Source organism: Ambystoma mexicanum, chromosome 1q (genome assembly GCF_040938575.1).
Source record: "Ambystoma mexicanum isolate Mex_15411 chromosome 1q, UKY_AmexF1_1, whole genome shotgun sequence".
NCBI lineage: Eukaryota > Metazoa > Chordata > Amphibia > Caudata > Ambystomatidae > Ambystoma > Ambystoma mexicanum.
In genome coordinates, this window is record NC_090922.1 from 802069023 (window position 1) to 802088092 (window position 19070).

General features: G+C 47.6%; 1 protein-coding gene across 6 annotated transcripts in view; it reads right to left on the reverse strand.

The window, feature by feature from the left end:
* Positions 1–19070, reverse strand: part of SMG7 (SMG7 nonsense mediated mRNA decay factor) — a 1316737-nt gene that overhangs the window by 1062700 nt on the left and 234967 nt on the right. For all 6 annotated transcript variants that reach the window (XM_069641403.1, XM_069641402.1, XM_069641401.1 and 3 more), the window contains exon 4: positions 7630–7762. In XM_069641403.1, the coding sequence (XP_069497504.1) occupies positions 7630–7762 (133 nt within the window). The remainder of the gene's footprint in view (positions 1–7629; positions 7763–19070) is intronic.

Sequence of the window (19070 nt, forward strand, 5' to 3'; positions counted from 1 at the left end):
AGGTCGACCAGGGTTACAGATAGGTCTGGGAAACAATAAGTACCGATAGGGCATAACAAGTCACAGTGAAGGCATGATACGGGTCCAGAGGTAGCCAGAGGCTTATATATTGGAGTTGGTGAGCCAGGATTGTACTCTGGTTTTGAACACACTGAAGGAGGGTTCCATTCTAATGGAGGAGGGTTGGGCGTTCCAAGATTTAGCAGCTTGGACTAGGAAGCTGGCTCCACCTGCCGTTTTTAGGTTGAATCTGGAGGGTCGGTCTGGTTGGTATTTGGAGAAATTGTCTGATAAATATTTGGGGGCAGTGTTAGATAGACAATTGTGGTTAATTGAAAGTGCTCTGAGTGATATTCTATGGCGCACTGGGAGCCAGTTGGCTTGCTGCCGAAGATTGGAGATGGGGCTGGATCTGGGAAGGTTTAGTGCTGATCTTAAGGAGTTGTTCTGCAAGGCTTGAAGTCTATCTGTACAGAGGAGCCTAGGAATAGTGTGTAGCAATAGTCTATTTCGGAGAGCGCTAAAGCTCTAGCAAGTGTCATGCAGCTTGTGGGTGATAGGTAAGGTTTGCAAGCATTGATAAGCTTGTTGGTGTAGGCTGTAGAAGATGCAATAGAACTCACATGTTTCTTTAGGGACAGGGTGGAGTGGAAATATACTCCTAATGTTTTTATCTCCTTTGCGACTTTGATCTGGTTCCCGTCAATATTGAAGGACATACCGCTGGTCAAGCTTGTTCAGGCGAGCCTGCGTGCCGACAATCAGGAGCTCGGTTTTTTCATCATTGAGGCAAAGGCTGTGGTCGGCCATCCATGCCTGAATTTCAAGTAGATGTGGTTGATTAGTTTAGAGTCTGCTTCATAGCAGCCAGATAGCGTGATGAGGACCGCATAATTCGTGTAGATGACACCCATGTTGTCGAGGCGGTCAAATAGGAGCTTTGTGAATATGTTGTATAGCGTTGGCGAGACACACAAGCCTTGGGGAACCCCACAGTAGATTGGAATCGGGTCTGCTGAGGCAGCGGGTGAGAAGACACTGGTAGTGCGGTTGGATAAGAAGGACTTCATCGAATTTGATGCATTGGTAGAGAAGGCTGCTGCTGTGGCTAGGTGTTCGGTAAGGATCTGGTGGTCTACCAGATCAAAAGCGGCTGACAGATCTAGCAATAGGAGCATGGCCAGTTTGCCTTTGTCTTCCGCCTCTTCAATCTGTATTTTCAGATCCAGAAGGGCGGTCTCTGCCATGTCTAGGCTGGAATCCGGATTGTCGGAGACCGAGTAAGTTATTATCCTCCAAGTGTTTCTGGATTTGCAGATATGGAACTGTCCAGAATTTTCAGAAGGAAGGGGACGGTAGTGATTGGCCTGGTTTGTTGGGATTTTAGGGTCCAAGTTGTTTTTTTTTTTTTTTTTTTAGAAGGGGCATGACCCAGACCTCTGAGGTTGTTAGGGACGAGGCTGGCCTTGAAGGAGGAGTTAATCACTGTGGCGACTAACCGGGACAACTCTTTTGCACCTTCCTTGATGATAGGAGCCGGGCATGTGTCTCCTAGACATCCTGAGGGCTTTAGACCTCTGATGTCCTCCACTTCCTTAGGGGTGACCGGAGAGCATGAACTGCGGGCAGTGAGGAAGTTGAAGCACAGGGGAGTGCTTGGGTGTGGGGGTGTTCGAGAGGCTGTTCTTTTTGGCTTCTATTTTAGTTTGGAGGGAGGTTATCTGGTCTGCTAGGGCTTGTATTTTGGCACACCAAGCCGCGTCCTTAGTACAGACCTCTGTGGGCAGAGCTGGAGATTCCAGTTCCCTTAGGACGTTAAAAAGCTCTTTAGTTCTAGATCTAGCGTTAAGGAGTTTGTTGTTGAATATTACTTTTCTGGTGTTGAGAATGGCTGTTTTGTAGGAAGCGGCTGCTGTGATGAACAGTGCCTTGTTATTACTAGTGGGGGTTTATGCCAGGCAGATTCCATTCCTTTATTCCTAAATGCAACCTACAGGATGCCACTCATCCCTTTCATTGAGGTCATGCTGATGGCTGGCGAGTGTAAAGCCAGCATTGCTCCTTTCTAGCTAACTGCACCTCCATCATGTGTGTCACCTGTTTGAATCTTCTCAATTACCTCCCACAATAGATTGTCCCGATTATGCCCAGTTGTAAATAGTGCTCCACTAATGGGGCTGTTAAGAGTATTAGTCCTAATCTTGGACCGGTGTCCCACAATCCTCATTCTGACTGGTCTTGAGTTTTTCCCCCCACATACTGTCTTACATATGCATTGACTAATGCATATAACATCTGTGATTTTACAGGTGTTGTGGCATTTGAACTTCCATTCTTTTCCTTTGACCAAAAATGCGGTTTTCTGTTCTGTAAATTGGCAGACAGAACAATTGCTGCATGCATAATGTCTAATTTTGGGTAAACCAAAATAGGTTCTTAAGTCAGTGCCAGGATTCCTCACCAATCTTTCTGCTTTGACCACATGTTTTATGTTCCGGCCCCTATTGAATGCAAATAGTGGTTGTTTCAATGTAGGATTTTCCAATTGTAGCACATGCCAGTGTTTAATAAACTTGAGGGCATTGTTTTGTTTGCAAAAAGTAGTGACGCAGACCATTTTGTTATTGGGTTGACAATGGATTTGTCTAGCAGGCTAGGTTTTGGTTTTTAGCTCTCTTCTTTGCTTGTATAACCATGTACTTGGGGTATGTGCCACATTGAAGGCTTGCAATGTGGTACCATCTATATAGATTTGCAGAAATTGTCTGGTATGTTTTCCCTTAGGGTTTGGGGTGAAAGCTGTTGTGCAAGAGGGTATTTCTATCCGTGGGTTTCTTATATAGACTTTTAATTTGCCCTTTGTGGCTCTTATCAGGTCAAGACAGGGAATTGCAATATTATCCTTGCACATCGTAAATCTCAAATTGGTGTCAAGTTAATTCATCCAGGCAACAAAAAAAATAAAAAAAAAAAATCTATATTGCCTTCCCTGATATTCCAAATGACCAAAATGTTGATGTACCTTTTGTACCAGATGATGGCCTTTGACACTTTGAAAATTAATTTGCTGAGAAGATAAGACATTTTTCGAATTTTGCCAAATTTGGGGCAAAGAATGCCCTCCATCGCTGTGCCTTTCGTTTGTAAGAAAAATTGTTTTTTTTTAAATCATCAAAAAGGTTTGTTGAAGGCAACCTCCAATTAGGCTGGAATGAAGCTTGTGGGTATCTCCTGTGGTGTGAATGAATTCCAAATAGCCTTGGCAGATTCTAAATGCCTCTCCCTGGGGAATATTTAAATACAATGCAACAACATCCTGGGTTATCAATAGATGGCAATCAGGATTGAATGGAAAACCTTTAAAGGCATTAATCACATCCCTGGTATCAGCCAGCAATGTGGGGTTACCATCGCCAGCGATTTTAGAAAGAGAACTATTTATGCAGATGGGTTCCAGCAATGAACCGCACAATGAAACAATGGGACATCCTGATGGATTGACTGGGTCTTTGTGCATTTTAGGCAATATTTATAGTTCTTGGATTTTTTGGATTTAAGAATTTGAATCCTTTTTTGTCATAAAACCCTCCTCTTTACCTGCAGTGGTTACCTGTACGATCTCTTGAATGAAAGCCTGTGATGGATCAACAGAAAGTTTTAAACAACAGCCTCGGTCATTGGGGATTTTTAATACCATATATTTTACTGCATTCATCACCACAATTCCTCCCCTTTATCAGCACCTTTTATCACCATCTCATGGCCCTCCTGAAGGCACTTTAAAATTGCTTTTGTCTTTTTGCCAAAAGTATAGTGTTTCCACTGTGTCAAACAGGGAATCTAACCCTTCAAGAATCATCTTTTCAAATGTCAACAGGTCCTTGGAGACCATATTAGTACGGTAAGTGAATGTATGGTAAATGAAAAGGGATAACTCCCCATCTGTGAAGGAAATTCATGGACATCTTCAAAAAGGTTTTTAAGCCTGATCTTTGAGGGATTGTCGAATTTCTATTTCCAATGTCATTTGTGAAGTATGCTCCATTGGGACAAAAGTTAAACCCAATGCCAATATCCCCAATTCCTCCATGGTGATAATTCTGTTAGAAGTGTTGAACCATGGTGAGATGTCAGTTATCTTTTGTACGAACTTCTCCTGGTGTCGATAGGTTCTCAAGGGCTGTGGCAAGTATGGTGTGTGGAAGGGCTGGGGGTGTGGGTGGTCAGGCATGGGCTGTTCCTCTCCCGCTGGCTATTTCTCTATATTTTTAAGGCCGTGTTGTGACTGTTTTGTAGGTTTCTCCATTTCAATTAAAAAGGTCTGATATTTACCAGATAGCCTTGGCATAGTGAGAATGCAATTCATTTATTATTTTTGTGGGCAATTAATCTGAACCCCTGCAACACCGTGAATTTAAGTATTTTCAATTACAGGTTGAGGGGGATTTCCTTTGAAAATTAAGAAAAAGAACCAAATCCAAACAAGTCCTGAGGAAACAAGACCAAAAATGGGGACATAGTTTTTGTGGAAACTGGAATGGGGATGATCACTGGACGCCCCTACATGATTTGAATACAGAAGACAATTATTCTGTTATATTTAATTTTCTCACCTAGTTGACTGAATTAGATTAGAATTTTTATCGTCATGATTATATTTTTAAGATTCAGCACATTTGCCTTTATGTCATGCACTTTATTATTTAGCGAAGAGACCATTGCAGTCCATGTATGCACTTTACTTGTATTGTTGCTTTTTCTATACATTTTGAGGTATATATACATTTGTGTTAGTTTGGATTTTGATTTCTACATTGGCCAAATGCGGACTTTTAATTAAAATTATTTGCCAGTGTATTTTATCAACCTATAGACACATGTGTTGATTATCAACGACTTACTGCATTTGTTGTGCTAGCCCCAGGTTCTGATGTGCATCTCTTAACCACAAAAGACTACCACCTGCTGTCTAGCAGTGTTCGCTTTGATGGTTCTCGCCTCCGACGACTGTTTGGCATACATAAGAGTGTTTTAGAAAGATGCTTTAATAGGAAAGGCGGCTTCAGCAGACCGAAGTAGTCGTTTAGTAGTAGTTGTCATTTATATAGAAACTTTATCCCATTAGTATGGCATCAATGGGCTTTTACAGATGGACGCCCTCAGGGGGATTTGTGGGGGGAGAGAGTCCAATGTATGAAATTCTCAGAACAACAAGTTACTTACCAACTGTAACGTTCGACTGGATGTTCCTCCCACATAGTCCTCATCTATGATATACGTTTCTCTTCAGCTTCGCTGCTTCGGATTTTTTTTTCTTTTCGCCAGAGGGTGCTGTTCACGAGACCACAGCGTTGATGTCCCTCGTTGGTCTCCATAGGGTGTCGATGTCACCAGGAGTAGAATTAGCTAGTGATGCGCCCATTAGCTTCAGTTCTGTTTTTTCGTAGTATAACTCAAGGAACATCCAGGCGTGCCCCAGACTGTAAGCTCTTCGTGAAACACAAGATGTACATTACGTAAATTGTACAGTGGTGTAGGATGGGAGGGGCGATAAATACGTGGGAGGAACATCCAGTCGAAAGAACGTTAGAGTTGGTAAGTAACTTGTTCTGTGAATGGATTGTGTCCTCGTACGTATTCCTCATCTATGATAGACTCCCCTAGCAGTACTACAATAGGAGGGAGTTCTAATTAGCCTCACCAGGAATACAATGAAGCATATCCTTTGCAAACAACCCCACATGGGAAGAAGAGGCATCTAAACAGTAATGCCTAACAAAAGTATGTATTGATGACCAAGTTGCGGCTGAACAAATCTCAATTATAGGGATCAATTATAGGGATTCCCTTCTTCAGAGCCGTGGAAGTAGCCATACCCCGTCGTCGAATGGGCACGAAGTACCTCCGGCGGGTCTTTCCCGGAGAGTCTATAACACTCCAAAATGGCCAAGGTAATCCAGTAGGATATAGTTTGTTTTGCCACTGCTAATCCCAATATAAAAACTCAGAGCCCTTTTTAGATCTAGTCTGTAACCTCTTCGCTTCCTTGCCCAAATGAGGAGGAGGGTAAAAAGTTGGAAGTGTTATTTTCTGTGACAAATGAAAGTCAGAAACTACTTTTCGGTAAGAACGAAGGTCTCACTCCAAGAACAATTTTGTCCTTGTGAAAGGTAGTGTACGGAGGTTTGCATGAGAGCCTGTAACTTTCTAACCCTGCGGGCTGTTGTTAAAGCCACAAGAAGGACAGTCTTAAGTGTTAAAAGCCTTAAAGAACAGGAGTGTAAAGGCACAAAGGGTACACAAGTTAAGAATTTCAACAGATTCAAGCCGGGACCTGGAATGGTACTGGAGGGTACACATTGATGAGCCCTTTCAAAAATTTTATAATCAATGGAATCTTGAAATAAGAAACCTCTTCCGAGGAGCGCTTAAAAATGGAAAGCGCTGCTAGGTATCCTTTTATTGTCCCCATCTGGATCCTCAGATTGGCTAAATGTAACAAAAAAGACAGCACCATAGGAGTGCCACATTGAAAAGGGTCCACATTCTTATCCTTGCACCAGTTACTGAACTTCTTCCAACAACACCGGTACAGGGATTTAGTTGCTGGCAAAATCTCCATTACGTCGTCGGGGAGGTCCCAATCCTTAGATCTCAACCTCTCAGAAACCATGTGTGAAGGTTGAGTGTCTTGACCTCTGGATGGAGAACCCGACCTTCCTCTTGCGAGAGAAGATCCTCTTTGTGGAAGACGTATTGGAGGGCAGATTGACATGTCCAGAAGGTCCGGGTACCATGTCCTCCTGGCCCAATCCGGGATAATTAGGATCATGCGTTTCCAGAACTTTCTCAACCTCCTGATTACGTGAGGAATCACGGGGACTGGAGGAAACGTGTACAGAAGTGGAAACTCCCAGTCCATCACGAACGCGTCTCCGAGAGCTCCTCTCTGAGGAAATTCCCTTGAGCAGTACAGTTCGCACTTCCAATTGGCACCGTCGCAAACAGATCCACTTGTGGGGTTTCCCAAAGGGTGAAGATCTTTTGAAGGACATTTCTAGACATAAGAAAATACACTGGGCAGAGCCCTCGGACAGATCACCACATGTGGAACTCGTAGCAGCCACATGGATAAATACTGATTGCACTTGGGTAACTGCAGATTCCCCACCCCGGTAAATACCTAAAAATGATGTTGTAAATTAGCCCATCTGGGAAAACTCATGATGTACATAAACAAATTGAGGCAATTCCCATCCATGATTTACAAACCATGCTGAACTGTGGGGACATTACAGTCATTGGTGAAAGGAAACAATCACATGTTGTAGGTATCCCCTTTCATAGGGAACGGGGATGTAGGCAGTTAGTAATACTGCAATATAGATGTACACTTCATCTTTAGCATGTCCTGAATAGCACTGATCAGAGAAGCCTACTTAAATAAACAGCTTCTGAACAGAGTAGAGGAGGTCTAACTTAAAGCATTTTGCAAGTGCATTTCCTATATATTGTTACATTTAAGTGATCCAAGTAAAATTGTGGCAGTACAGTCCCACATGAGCTGGCTTAATAATTTGCCCATCCCAATTGTCAACCTAGAAGCAAGAAGCTCAATACAAAACTTACCTGAGTATAGAAACCACTTGCGGCCTCTAGAAACAGAGAGAGGTTGGCCTGGACTTCACCCCGATTTGGATTTGCCCGGTTCTTTGCCTGGCTCTGGAGGGTTGTGATTTGATTCTTAAAGGCGTGATTCCAGCTGAGGAAAGATCATAGCACAGTAATTACACGTCTCCATTAACATTTATATGTACTAGGATGCAAGTAAACATTTGTTTCTAAATTTTTCTCGATCATGCACATCAACCCCACTTTATTCCTTGAGATTCTGCTTAGGTCATCCATGTTCAAGGGACCATGGCCATAATATTGCGATATCAAAGTGCAATAATCTTCCGTACCTCAGTGAGCATAAAAGAAACTTTGCAACTATAACACTTGGCCAAGCAGGAAAAATGACATTTTACTTATATTAGAAATAAGCCTCGAGAGAAAAATTAAACATCTGTTGACCGAGGTACAAGAAGGATTAAAAAAAGCCTCTGAAAACAGGCCCGCCCCTTTAACTTGAAACATGATTGACTAATGCAAAGATTAATACGCTGATGTCTTACGCCATCTTTTTTAGAGCAGTCATCAAATGGGCTATATCACCTGCCTTGACAGACTATTTTGTTTAATAGGGAAGCAGTATGTGCAGTTCCTCAACAAACTTGTTACTTGTGTGTTGGGCAGGGAGTTAATTATCTTGTCAGATCATGGGGGAAGATGAAAGAAAAAACAGGAGGCATCAACAGATGCAAGTAAAAGATGAGTTACAGTGAAAAACAAGGGTAACTACACTAGAAAGAAAAGGGCGATCAAAAATAGTAATTCCATTGTTTGCCACAAAAATAATATCCATAGGGATTAACATGCCACACTACCTTTCACTTGGACAACCACTATGATACCATCACATCAATGAAGCAAACATATCTTTGACAGAAAGCTATAATTTAGCCGATCAGGGAGCTTTCTAAAACAATCTTTTCATCTGCACATGTTAAAGATGGTCCTGCCTTGACAATGTATTGCACAGTGGAAGTTACTGGAGCTATGAAACTTGCAAGGATGGACTATTTTAATATTCTGTATCTGGCCACCCCCAAGCATCACCCACAACAGTCTGCGAGGGGCGGGCACTAGGAATGCACGTAGAGGGTATGGAGAGACATTAGGATACATGATTACAAATATAACTCATGTCTTCACTTGCAGGATGGAAGGCTACAATATTCAGTTTTACAGTTGCTCTCCTGGAAACTTCCTTCAAGGGCATGATGTTAAGTCAGAGAAACTCTTGTCACTATCAAAGCAGGGTAACAGAGTATCTGCTTTAAAACATGTCCAAAAAGATGGCCTCAGGCGAGTTAATGGCCTTGCTGGAGTCAGAAATCAAGAAACACTAGAGTATGTGGCCTGGGATGGGTGCTCATCCTGCCTGTACTTCGGTCTACTACTGCTGCCTGGATCTTTTGGGCCTCAGCATCACCGGATGCATGTGTAATTTGTGGCCGAGTGCTTCACTGGCAGCATCAGGGGCTCTTTGGGTGCCTCTTTAGGGACTTGTGTAGTCCTATGCATCTTTTCTGCTGAAGCGCTAGGCTTCGGACTTCTAGGTTCAATTGCAAAAATGTCACCTTAACTATTTTCAATTAGGACTAGAATGATTGCCAGTATGCTGCCCATGGAAAGGACTCATTTTTTAGGTCGTCGTGTCCCTCTGGCAGAAGGGTCCCTGTGGGTCTCCAAGCTCCAGGAAAAAAAGCTTACCGTCTAGCTCTTAACCCGTTGCCCATCCTTCCCACAAGATGCTACAACAGCAGTTTCTGGCACAATAAACATACCATTATGGCATGAGAATCAGGCAAACTATGCACAGAGCATGTTGCTAAACATTACTCCATGGAAGGCAGATTTGTCAAAAGGTGCAGGCTTCAGTCCCTGAACAAGATAGTGCACATTTGAGACCACTAGATGCAGCTCTGTCCCCATCAACACCACAAGTAGGTTGCCTGGATGCTGTAATACTTCTCAACTTCACACTTCAAATTTCTGGGCTGAGCTTCTGGAGACGTTTGAACTGAGTCAGTGAAAGTATAAGGGTGACCAATGTGCTGAGAGAAGTATCTTAATGCAGCTTCAGACAGCACCCAATGAAAGTCTGTGCACACAGATGGAATGATAAGAATGGGGGAAAGGAGACAGTGTGCTGTCTGAAGAGTACTTGACTGCAACACTGGTTGACTGAGTGGATTGGACCGCGTGGCTGTTGGTCCACGTAGATTGCAGAGGGGCGCAAACTGCTACTGAAGCAGAAAAAAGTGAGATACTCCTTGCAGGCAGAGCAGTGGAAGGTCTTGCTTAAAGTATATTATGTGCCTGCCCCAGGCAGCTGACCTCCACTGGAAGAACGCTCTTGCCAGGTTCGGGGCTTCTCCACTGGGATCTAGAGTGCTTAGATTAGCAAATATCACTGTGCATCAATCAGAAAAGGGTGCCACACAGGCTACCAAGACTGACCAAAGGAACTTCGGTACCCTTATGTCCTCCGGCTGACACTCTGAAGCATCAGTCCATGAAAATGGGTTGTCCTAAGTGGTACTAAACGAGCATAGTTCTCCGTGATTAAAGATAGACTCCAGGTCCCAGTCACTGATATAATCAGCGTTGTCATAACAAAATGCAAAACAAAGTACTTTTCCATGAAACTTAACTCACAAAAAGTCAATATAGGCTGGGTACAATTCCAACCTGGAAACAAGGACAATTACTCTTGCTATATAAGGTAAGGACCCGCTGAAAACCACCTGTTTGGGCAATCCTACACGCCTCCACCTGTGACGAGATCTAAAATGGTGGACAAAAGGGGTTAAACAAAGAAGACTAGGTTTGTCCAAGGGGATCCAAATGAAAAACCTACATGAACCATGGAACTAGAAAGATGACTGCACAAACCAAAGCAAGGAGACCAGAACGGTCTAATTTTCTAAAAGAGGATCCAATGTCTGCATTGAACAAGTTACTTTCTTACCTGGTAACGTTCTTTCGATGGGATGGTCCGACGACGTATTCCATATCTATGACAGGTAATGTCCACAGCTGTGCTGCTTCGGAAAATCTTTGGCGTCGACATCGATGCGCCGTCCCCGAGGACCTCCTCCGACGGCCGACGTCACACGATGTGATAAGGAGGACGCACAATGCCCATAGCCTCAGTTATAGGCTTTTCCCAGAACGTGTGCCACCAGTTTTCTGCCAGTCAGACACACAAGGCCTTGCGGAACGCAAGCTGCAATCGTAAAAGAAATTCTGCAGCAGGGACGGTAGGGAGGGAGCGATAGGGAATAGGTCGTCGGACCATCCCATTGAAAGAACGTTACCAGGTAAGAAAGTAACTTGTTCTTCGAGGGGATTGGGTCCTCTGACGTATTCCATATCTATGACAGACTCCCAAAGCAGTACCAAGCAAGGAGGTGGGAAAGAATTTAGAACACAAATTTAGCATGCCCAATAAACTTGCAGAATAGAGAACTGCCTTGCCAAAGGCCAGATCCTGCCCTCTGATGGAATCGAGGGAGTAGTGACGTACAAAAGTATGTACTGAAGCCCAGGTGGCTGCATCACAGATGTGACGAATAGAAACACCCCTCTGCAGGGCAGTAGACGCAGCCACTTCCCTGGTAGAATGGGCCCGCAAGCCAGCCGGAGGGTCCTTACCCGCCAAGCGGTAACACTCGGAGATAGCTAAAATAATCCAACGAAAACAAAGTCTGCTTCGTCACAGCTTGTCCCAAACGCTTTCCAGCGTAACCAATGAAAAGTTGTTCGTCCACTCTGACCTGGGACATGCGCGAAATATAAAAGCTCAACGCTCTCCTAGGATCAAGCCTATGGAGCCTCTCCTCTCCCTTACCAGGATGTGGAGGAGGAAAGAACGCCGGAAGAACAACCTTCTGGCTCAAATGAAATGCCGAAACCACCTTCGGAAGAAAAGGACTAACTCTAAGGACAAACCTGTCCTTATGAAACACAGTGAAGGGTGGCTTAACTGAAAGTGCCTGTAACTCGCTCAGTCTGCGAGCCGAAGTAACCGCAACAAAAAACACAGTTTCAAGAGTTAGCAGTCTCAAAGGGCAAGAATGTAAAGGCTCAAACGGAGCACCCATAGGAAACTTAAGAACAAGGTTCAAATCCCAACAGGGCACCAGAGAAGGTGACTGAGGGAACACATTAGTAAGCCCTTTCAAAAACTTGGAAATTAAAGGAATCTTAAAATAGGAACATTCTTCAGATGAGCGCTTAAAGATGGATAGGGCCGCCAGGTAACCTTTAATGGACCCCACTTGCAAGCCCCTGTGGGCCAAAGAAAGCAAAAAAGACAGAACCATGGGAATGTCACATTCAAAAGGATCCACATTCTTAACTCTGCACCAGTCTCAGAACTTTCTCCAACGGCAACGGTATAGTAACTTTGTTGCCGGCCGCCTGGCGGAGAGCAACACCTCCATCATGTCTTCAGGGAGGTACCGATCCTTATACCTCAACCTTTCAGAAGCCAAGCGTGAAGGTTGAGGAATTCGACCTCTGGATGGAGAAATTGACCCCCCTCCCGTGAGAGCAGATCGTCTCGGTAGGGAAGACGACGTGGAGGGCAGATGGACAAGTCGAGAATGTCCAGGTACCACATCCTCCGGGCCCACGCCGGAGCAATGAGGATCATCTGGGAACCGAACCTCTGTAACCTCTGCAGTACTTGTGGGATGACGGGGACTGGAGGAAACGCGTACAGCAGTGGGAAGGACCACTCCACCATGAACGCGTCTCCTAAGGCTCCTTTTGGAGGAAATTCCTGCAAGCAAAACCTCTCGCACTCCCGGTTGATACTGGAGGCGAAGAGATCCACTTGAGGGGTCCCCCAAAGGGTGAAGATCTCCAGGAGAATCTCCCGAGCCAGCTCCCACTCGTGAGAGATCGTGCTCTGCCTGCTCAGAGCGTCCGCCGTCTCGTTGTCTCCGGCCAGATGAACAGCCGAGATCAAAACTTCCTGCTGGATAGTCCAGAACTCGAGCTGCATCGCCTCCCTGCACAGAGGAAGTGACCCTGCCCCCCCCCCCTTTTTGTTGAGGTAGTGCATGGCCACCGTGTTATCCGTTTGAATCAGGACACTCTTTCCTCACACAGTCGGCAGAAAAGCCTTCAGGGCTAGCCTGACGGCCCTCAGCTCCAACAGATTGATATGGAGTCTGGACTCCGACAGAGACCAACGACCGCTGACTGTCAACTCGTTGGCATGAGCTCCCCATCCCGTGAGGGATGCGTCCGTCACGATCGTCACCTCCGGCCAGGGCAGCCAAAATGGGGCCCCCCCCTTCATCAGATTGCCTGCGACAGCCCACCACAGAACGTCCTGGGCGATCGAGGGAGGCACCTGAACAGGGTCCGACAGCCTGCCAGAGGACTGAGACCACTGGAGCTTGAGTGCCCACTGCAAAGATCTCATCCGCAGACGAGCCTCTGGCACCAGAAGAATGCAGGATGCCATGAGGCCGAGCAGTCTCAAGAACTCGGACGCTGGGAGATTCTGGGCAAATTGAAACTTGTGCACCATCTGCTGAATGTGAAGAGCCCTCACCTGGGGAGGAAAACACTGACCCAGGGAGCCGCTGCGTTGGAGTCACCATCTTGAATTTGTCCTTCCTGAGGAGTTTGTTCAAACCCCGCAAGTCCATGATGGGTCTCAATCCCCCGTCTTTCTTCATAATCAAAAAATAAGGGGAATACCATCCCTTGTTCCTCTCCGCTACAGGCACCAGTTCAATGGCGCCTTTCTCCAGCAGGACTTGAATTTCCTGCGCAAGGAGCGGATCCGACTCTTCAAAGAGAGGTTCCCAGGTGGATTGTCGTGAGGCCTCTGCCGAAAAGGAAGACACTAGCCGTGGGTTATGATCTCCAGAACACACATATCTGAAGTAATGGCTTGCCACTCTACAAGATGCTGTGCAGCCTTCCCCAACCGGAGAACCATGAGACCAGGCCTCATGTCTGAGTGATAGCGGCTGCGGCGTTGCCTGAGGGCAAAGAGGCAACTGCCCGAACGGCCTTGGCCCCTCGAGTACCCTTGTCTGCACCTCTGGCACTCTTACGGTGGCCTCTTTGACTGCTAACTCCTCTCTCGAAAGGAACCTCCCCTCCATTGCTGTCCCCTAGGACGAAAAGGCAGAGGTTGGCGAACTGCAGCGCCCAACGACTTTGCTGCAGTTTGGAGGTCTGCAACCTCTCAAGGCTCTCGTCAGCCTTGCTGCCAAAAAGGTGTTCACCGTCAAAAGGCATGTTGAGGAGTCAGGACTGCACATCAGGAGCGAACCCAGACTTCCGCAACCACGCAAACCTGCGTATTACGGCGCTCACCGCCATGGACCGGCTGACACAATCTGCCAGGTCCAAACCCACCTGAACGGCCTCACACATGGCGTCCTTGCCATCCTGAACCATAGCAAGGAAACCATCCCGTTAGTCCCCTTCGGGAATACGTTCAGCCGCTAATGCAACACAGTTCCACAGAGTGTGTGTGTGAAACGAGACAAGGCACATATGGAGTTGGCCACCTGAAGCGCCATACCCCCTGAAGAAAACACTTTCTTCGCCCAGCCGTCAAAACGCTTGTCGTCCCTATCCGGAGGGATGGTAGGATACAACTCCTGCTTTGCCGGGGCTGTAGCCGCCTGCACCACCAAACTCTCCGGAGCGAGGTGCCTAGACAAGTAGCAGGGGTCGCTACTGGCTAGACGGTATTTTCGTGACAAAGACTTGCCCACTGCCGGGAGACTCTCCGGAGCAGTCCAAGCCGCAGCCACCCTTCTCTGCAGAGCCATATGAAACGGCAAAACCGGGTCAGTGGGGGGGACCAAGATCAACAATGTCCATGAGATCATCCTGAACGAACTCCCCTGGGGGAGCTGACCAACCCAAGTACTCAGTGACCCGGGACATAAGGCGCCGATATGAAGAATCGGCATGAGTGCCAGGCTCCGGCCTACAAAACTCCACCTCCGGAGAGGTGTCCAGTCCACTGGCATCATGCAGTGACTGCCTTAGGTCATCAAACTGGCTATGGCCCGAGATAAGCTCATCTGGTACCGTAACCGGATCCAAGCCGTCATCAGAGCCTTCATCACCCTCTGAAATGTACTCCAGGCAGGGAGAGGAAGACAACTGGGGACCAAAGCAGTGCCTGACCTTAGCCAGAGCCTTTCTAGGGGCTAACCCCGTGTCACGGGGCGCCTCCGACACCACCGCCTCGAAAAGCGTCGAGGGCGCCGAACGAGTCGGCATCGACAGAAACAGTCGACGTCGAGCGAATCAGCGTCGACATCGGCGGCGTCGACACAGGCCTCGAAGCCAGAGCTCTGAGCGTGTCTCGACGACCTAGGCGCCAACAGCGTCGACGACCCCCTCGGAGGCAGAGCCTCGAGAGAAATCGTCGAAGACAGCACAGGCTCACGCGGTCTCGAGCACGTCGAGGACCGGGACATGGAACGGGCATGGCGGGAATGGCTACCCTTGTCCGAGCGAGTTGTGCCGACCACCCGAGCCCGAAGGCGTACGAGCGGCGTCTCTCGACTGGTGCCGACCGACCTCACTCGGAGGCGCGGACGGACCAATGCCCTGCAATTCAAGAATCACTAACATCTGTTTCCCGAAGGAAGCCCATTCCTCCGGTGTCGCTTGCATGGAGGGATAAGTGACCCGCCGACGGGTGGAGTCCTCGGAAGAGGTCGGGGAAGGCGACCGACGCCGGCGCTTCCGGGAATGCCTCGAAGAGGCGGAGGAGTGGCGAGACCGACTCCTGGAAGGAGACCCACTGGACTTCCGACGATGATGATGCGGAGAGTCGCCCCTCGAGTCATCCGTCGAAAGCCCCACAGACCTCGACTTCCGGGGCTTAGACACCCGACCTACCGACAGCTTCTTCTTGCATTCCCACAAGGCTTTTGCCATGAGCGACTGGCAGTCGACAGTCGTCTGTATCGTGGGCCTCCCCGAGGCACCAGAGGCAGGCGACGTGCGAGTCCGTGACCGACATCTTGGACCCACAGTCCCCGCATTTCTTGAAGCCCGGACGCAGGGTTGACGACGAAGTAGACATCGCCACAAACAGGTCTTTCACGATTCAACGAACCGAGAATTGAAAACAGCAAACTCCAAAGAGTCAAGGCGTACCGAGATTCACGAAGCGAACACGTTCGCGGAAAAAAACAGAACTGAGGCTATGGGTGTCTTACGTCCTACTTATCACATCGGGTGACGTCGGCCGTCGGAGGAGGTCCTCGTGGACGGTGCATCGACGCAGGACGCCAAAGATTTTCCGAAGCAGCACAGCTGTGGACATTACCTGTCAGATATGGAATACGTTGGAGGACCCAATCCCCTCAAAAATCAGGTTATATTATCATGATTTATACCATGCTCCCTCACCATTTGCATGGTCTCCAGCAGTTCTGGCAGATCTGAAATGCAGGAGGTGCAAGGTTAGTGGTGACAGAGGTGCTACTCCAGCAAGTGGTGGGAGAGGGTCTGCAGTCATGAAAGGACTATTGAGGAGGCAGTCAATCCAGTTTCCCAAATTCACTTTGTTAGATGCCTTAAAGGAACTAACCTCATTCCTAGACCTGAAACGTGAGGTCCTTGAAAATAGATCTGAGCGCTGTGTGCTATGTCACAGACTTTGCTTCCCAGGTGGCACTGCGCCAAGATGGATGCTCCATCTTAATCTTTCTGATGTTTGGGGAGAGAATGGCTTGCTTTCCCACTAACTGAACGCAAATGTACCCCCAGTACAGTGCAGTGAGGTGAGGTTGTGGGCTTGGCACTCACCCTTGGGGAAAGTTTAAAGGCAGCCAAGGTCTGTGTTGCCGAGACAGACTGCTTGGGGGTCTTCAGCCGGAGACTGGCCACTGGAGCTACACCGCCAGAGAAGTTGCAGAGACTGCAGGAGTGTTGCTCCCCAGGACCGTTGCTCTGTGGACGATCTCCAGCGGAGCCCCAGCTCCACTGTGGTGCAGCGATCCTGCGGGGACCGATCCTGTGGGCACCAGCTATGGCGGAGCAGGGACTCTCCTGGGTGAGCTGGAGGACTGACTCTGGAGAGGGGGAAACAGCAGCGCATGGCATTTTTGGGCGACAGGCATCGATGTGGGTGCAGGGTCTGGCAGGTAAGCTTTTCCCACAACCTGGAAGGAGACAGAAGAGGCTTGGAGGGGTGGGGGGGGGGGGGAGCAAGGGAGCCTGATTGCTCTCCCTTCCCAGTGACTGATGTGAGTGGGCTGCCCCTTAAGCTCCGATTGCCCAGAGCTGCACTACACTGTTATCCCCTGAACTTTAGCTGCAACACAACAGTGGTGAATCTGTACTAAGGTGGGAGACATCCTATTTGGCAGGATATTGTTCGCTTGTAGCCTTGGGTGCAGGCTGGACTACTCAAATGGTGTACAAGCACACACGATACTGGTGTGCTGTGGTGTGACGTGTTGCACAGGCTTCCAGTGGCAGTCCTGAAGCAGGTGTGAGTACCATTGCTGGACCCTTCGAGCATTGGTGCAGGGTTGTGGGTAAGTTGAATAACCCTGTTTGGGCGAGGGGTGATGTGGGGGGCGGGGTGGGCTCAGGGGTAAAAAGTTGTAAAAATTCTTTGGCGGACAAGTGTTGATCTTAATTAAATTGGTATGATGAAGTGAAGAGTGCACCCAGTGGGTAGGAGGGATGGGTGCCGGGCAGATACAAGTGCATGGGGCTGATGGCACTCAAGTTGGAATATTAGGGGGCTGGGTAGCTAGGTGAGAACTAGACCAATAATGGCTTACGCCATCAGGCATAAAATAAACCTACTATTCCTGCAGGAGACGCATGCTACAGCGACAGCTAATAAAAATGCTGCTGCATCCTAGGGTAAAAACGTTTTCTCACATCCTATTTGACCAAATCCAGGAGTAGGTTTCAACCTTATCCACAAAACCCTCACGCTGAAGGGAACAAACATTGATCAGGAGGGTCGATATGTCATTGTGCAGTGTGTGGTTTAAGGGGTAGAGGTTTTGTTAGTGAACACATGGGCCAAACAAGGACTACCCAGAATTCTACTAAAATCATTGCAAATATTGACTCGTCTCCACTGATCCCAGTCATCTGGGAGGGGTTACATGAACTGTGTACTTGATCAAGGGGGTGATCGGACCGGAACTGCTCATAGGCGATCACTCCAAGCTGCCAGAAGCCTGTTAAGTCAGATGGAGAGGCTTGAACTACGGGATGTGTGGAGAGTCATGCACCCACAATACCGACAGACCTGAAACTAGCCAGTTCATGACATGGCTTCCCAAATCGATCTTGTGCTGATCTCACAACAGCTGGTGGGGAGAGTTCAGCAGGTGGACAACCTTCACCTGCACGCTCTCATCACTCCTTGTCCCTAGTCTGACTTCATGGAGGTTTAAATTGGAGGCTCTGCAGGACATGGTATTCAGGGCAGAATTTGAGACCGATATACGCACCCATTTCACCCATAATTCTTCGAAGGCTACAATGCAGGGAATTGGGTGGAAGCTGTTCAAGGAATATACTACAGGAATGGCCATCTTAAGAATTTGGGGTACTTGGAACCATTAGGCTTTGACCATGGAAAATTGTGAATCTAAGCTCAAAGGTTCGGAAAGTGCTGCTGTGCCCGATCAGGCCATCATGACAGATGCATACCACGCTTGAGCAATTCTGGGCGCTCACACAGAGGGAAACCAAATACTTTGTGAAACCTCTGGCAACCAGGCAATAGGATGGGGCTGGGGGCAGGGGACGTGTGGGCGAAGCGCCCAGGGAGGACACTGGCCAAGCTTGTGCAGGCAGAGCATGGCCCGCAGCAGATGGATGTACTAAATGAGTAGGGAGAGTACAAATATACAGACCCTAAGAAACTGGGGGTGTTTGCGCGGTTTTACGAAATCGCTCTACCGGGCTGCCCCATTTCAGGGGGGGAGGAGTGGGTAAGAGGCGATACACTCACTATTGGCGAACATACCACTGTCCAGATTGTCGGCGGAGGCTAGGGAACGGATTAATGGACCATTTAAGAGATTATGAAAGTGTTACAGAGAATGTTAATTTCTGTGCTAATGTCCTCCCACGTTAGAGACGCACCAGCGCTTTTGCTGGATTTATGACTTTATAATGTTAACCACAACCAAGAACACAGTCTTGAAGGACAGTCATCTCAAAGGACAAGAGTGCAAAGGTTCAAACGGAGCACCAATGAGAATTTTCAAAACCAAATTCAAATCCCAAACCGGCACCTGTAAAGGGGACGGCCTGAATACATTAGTCAGTCCTTTAAGAAACTGAGAAATGAAAAGGAATCTCAAAGTAAGAACATTCTTCGGACGAGCGCTTAAAGATGGACAGTGCCGCCATTTAAC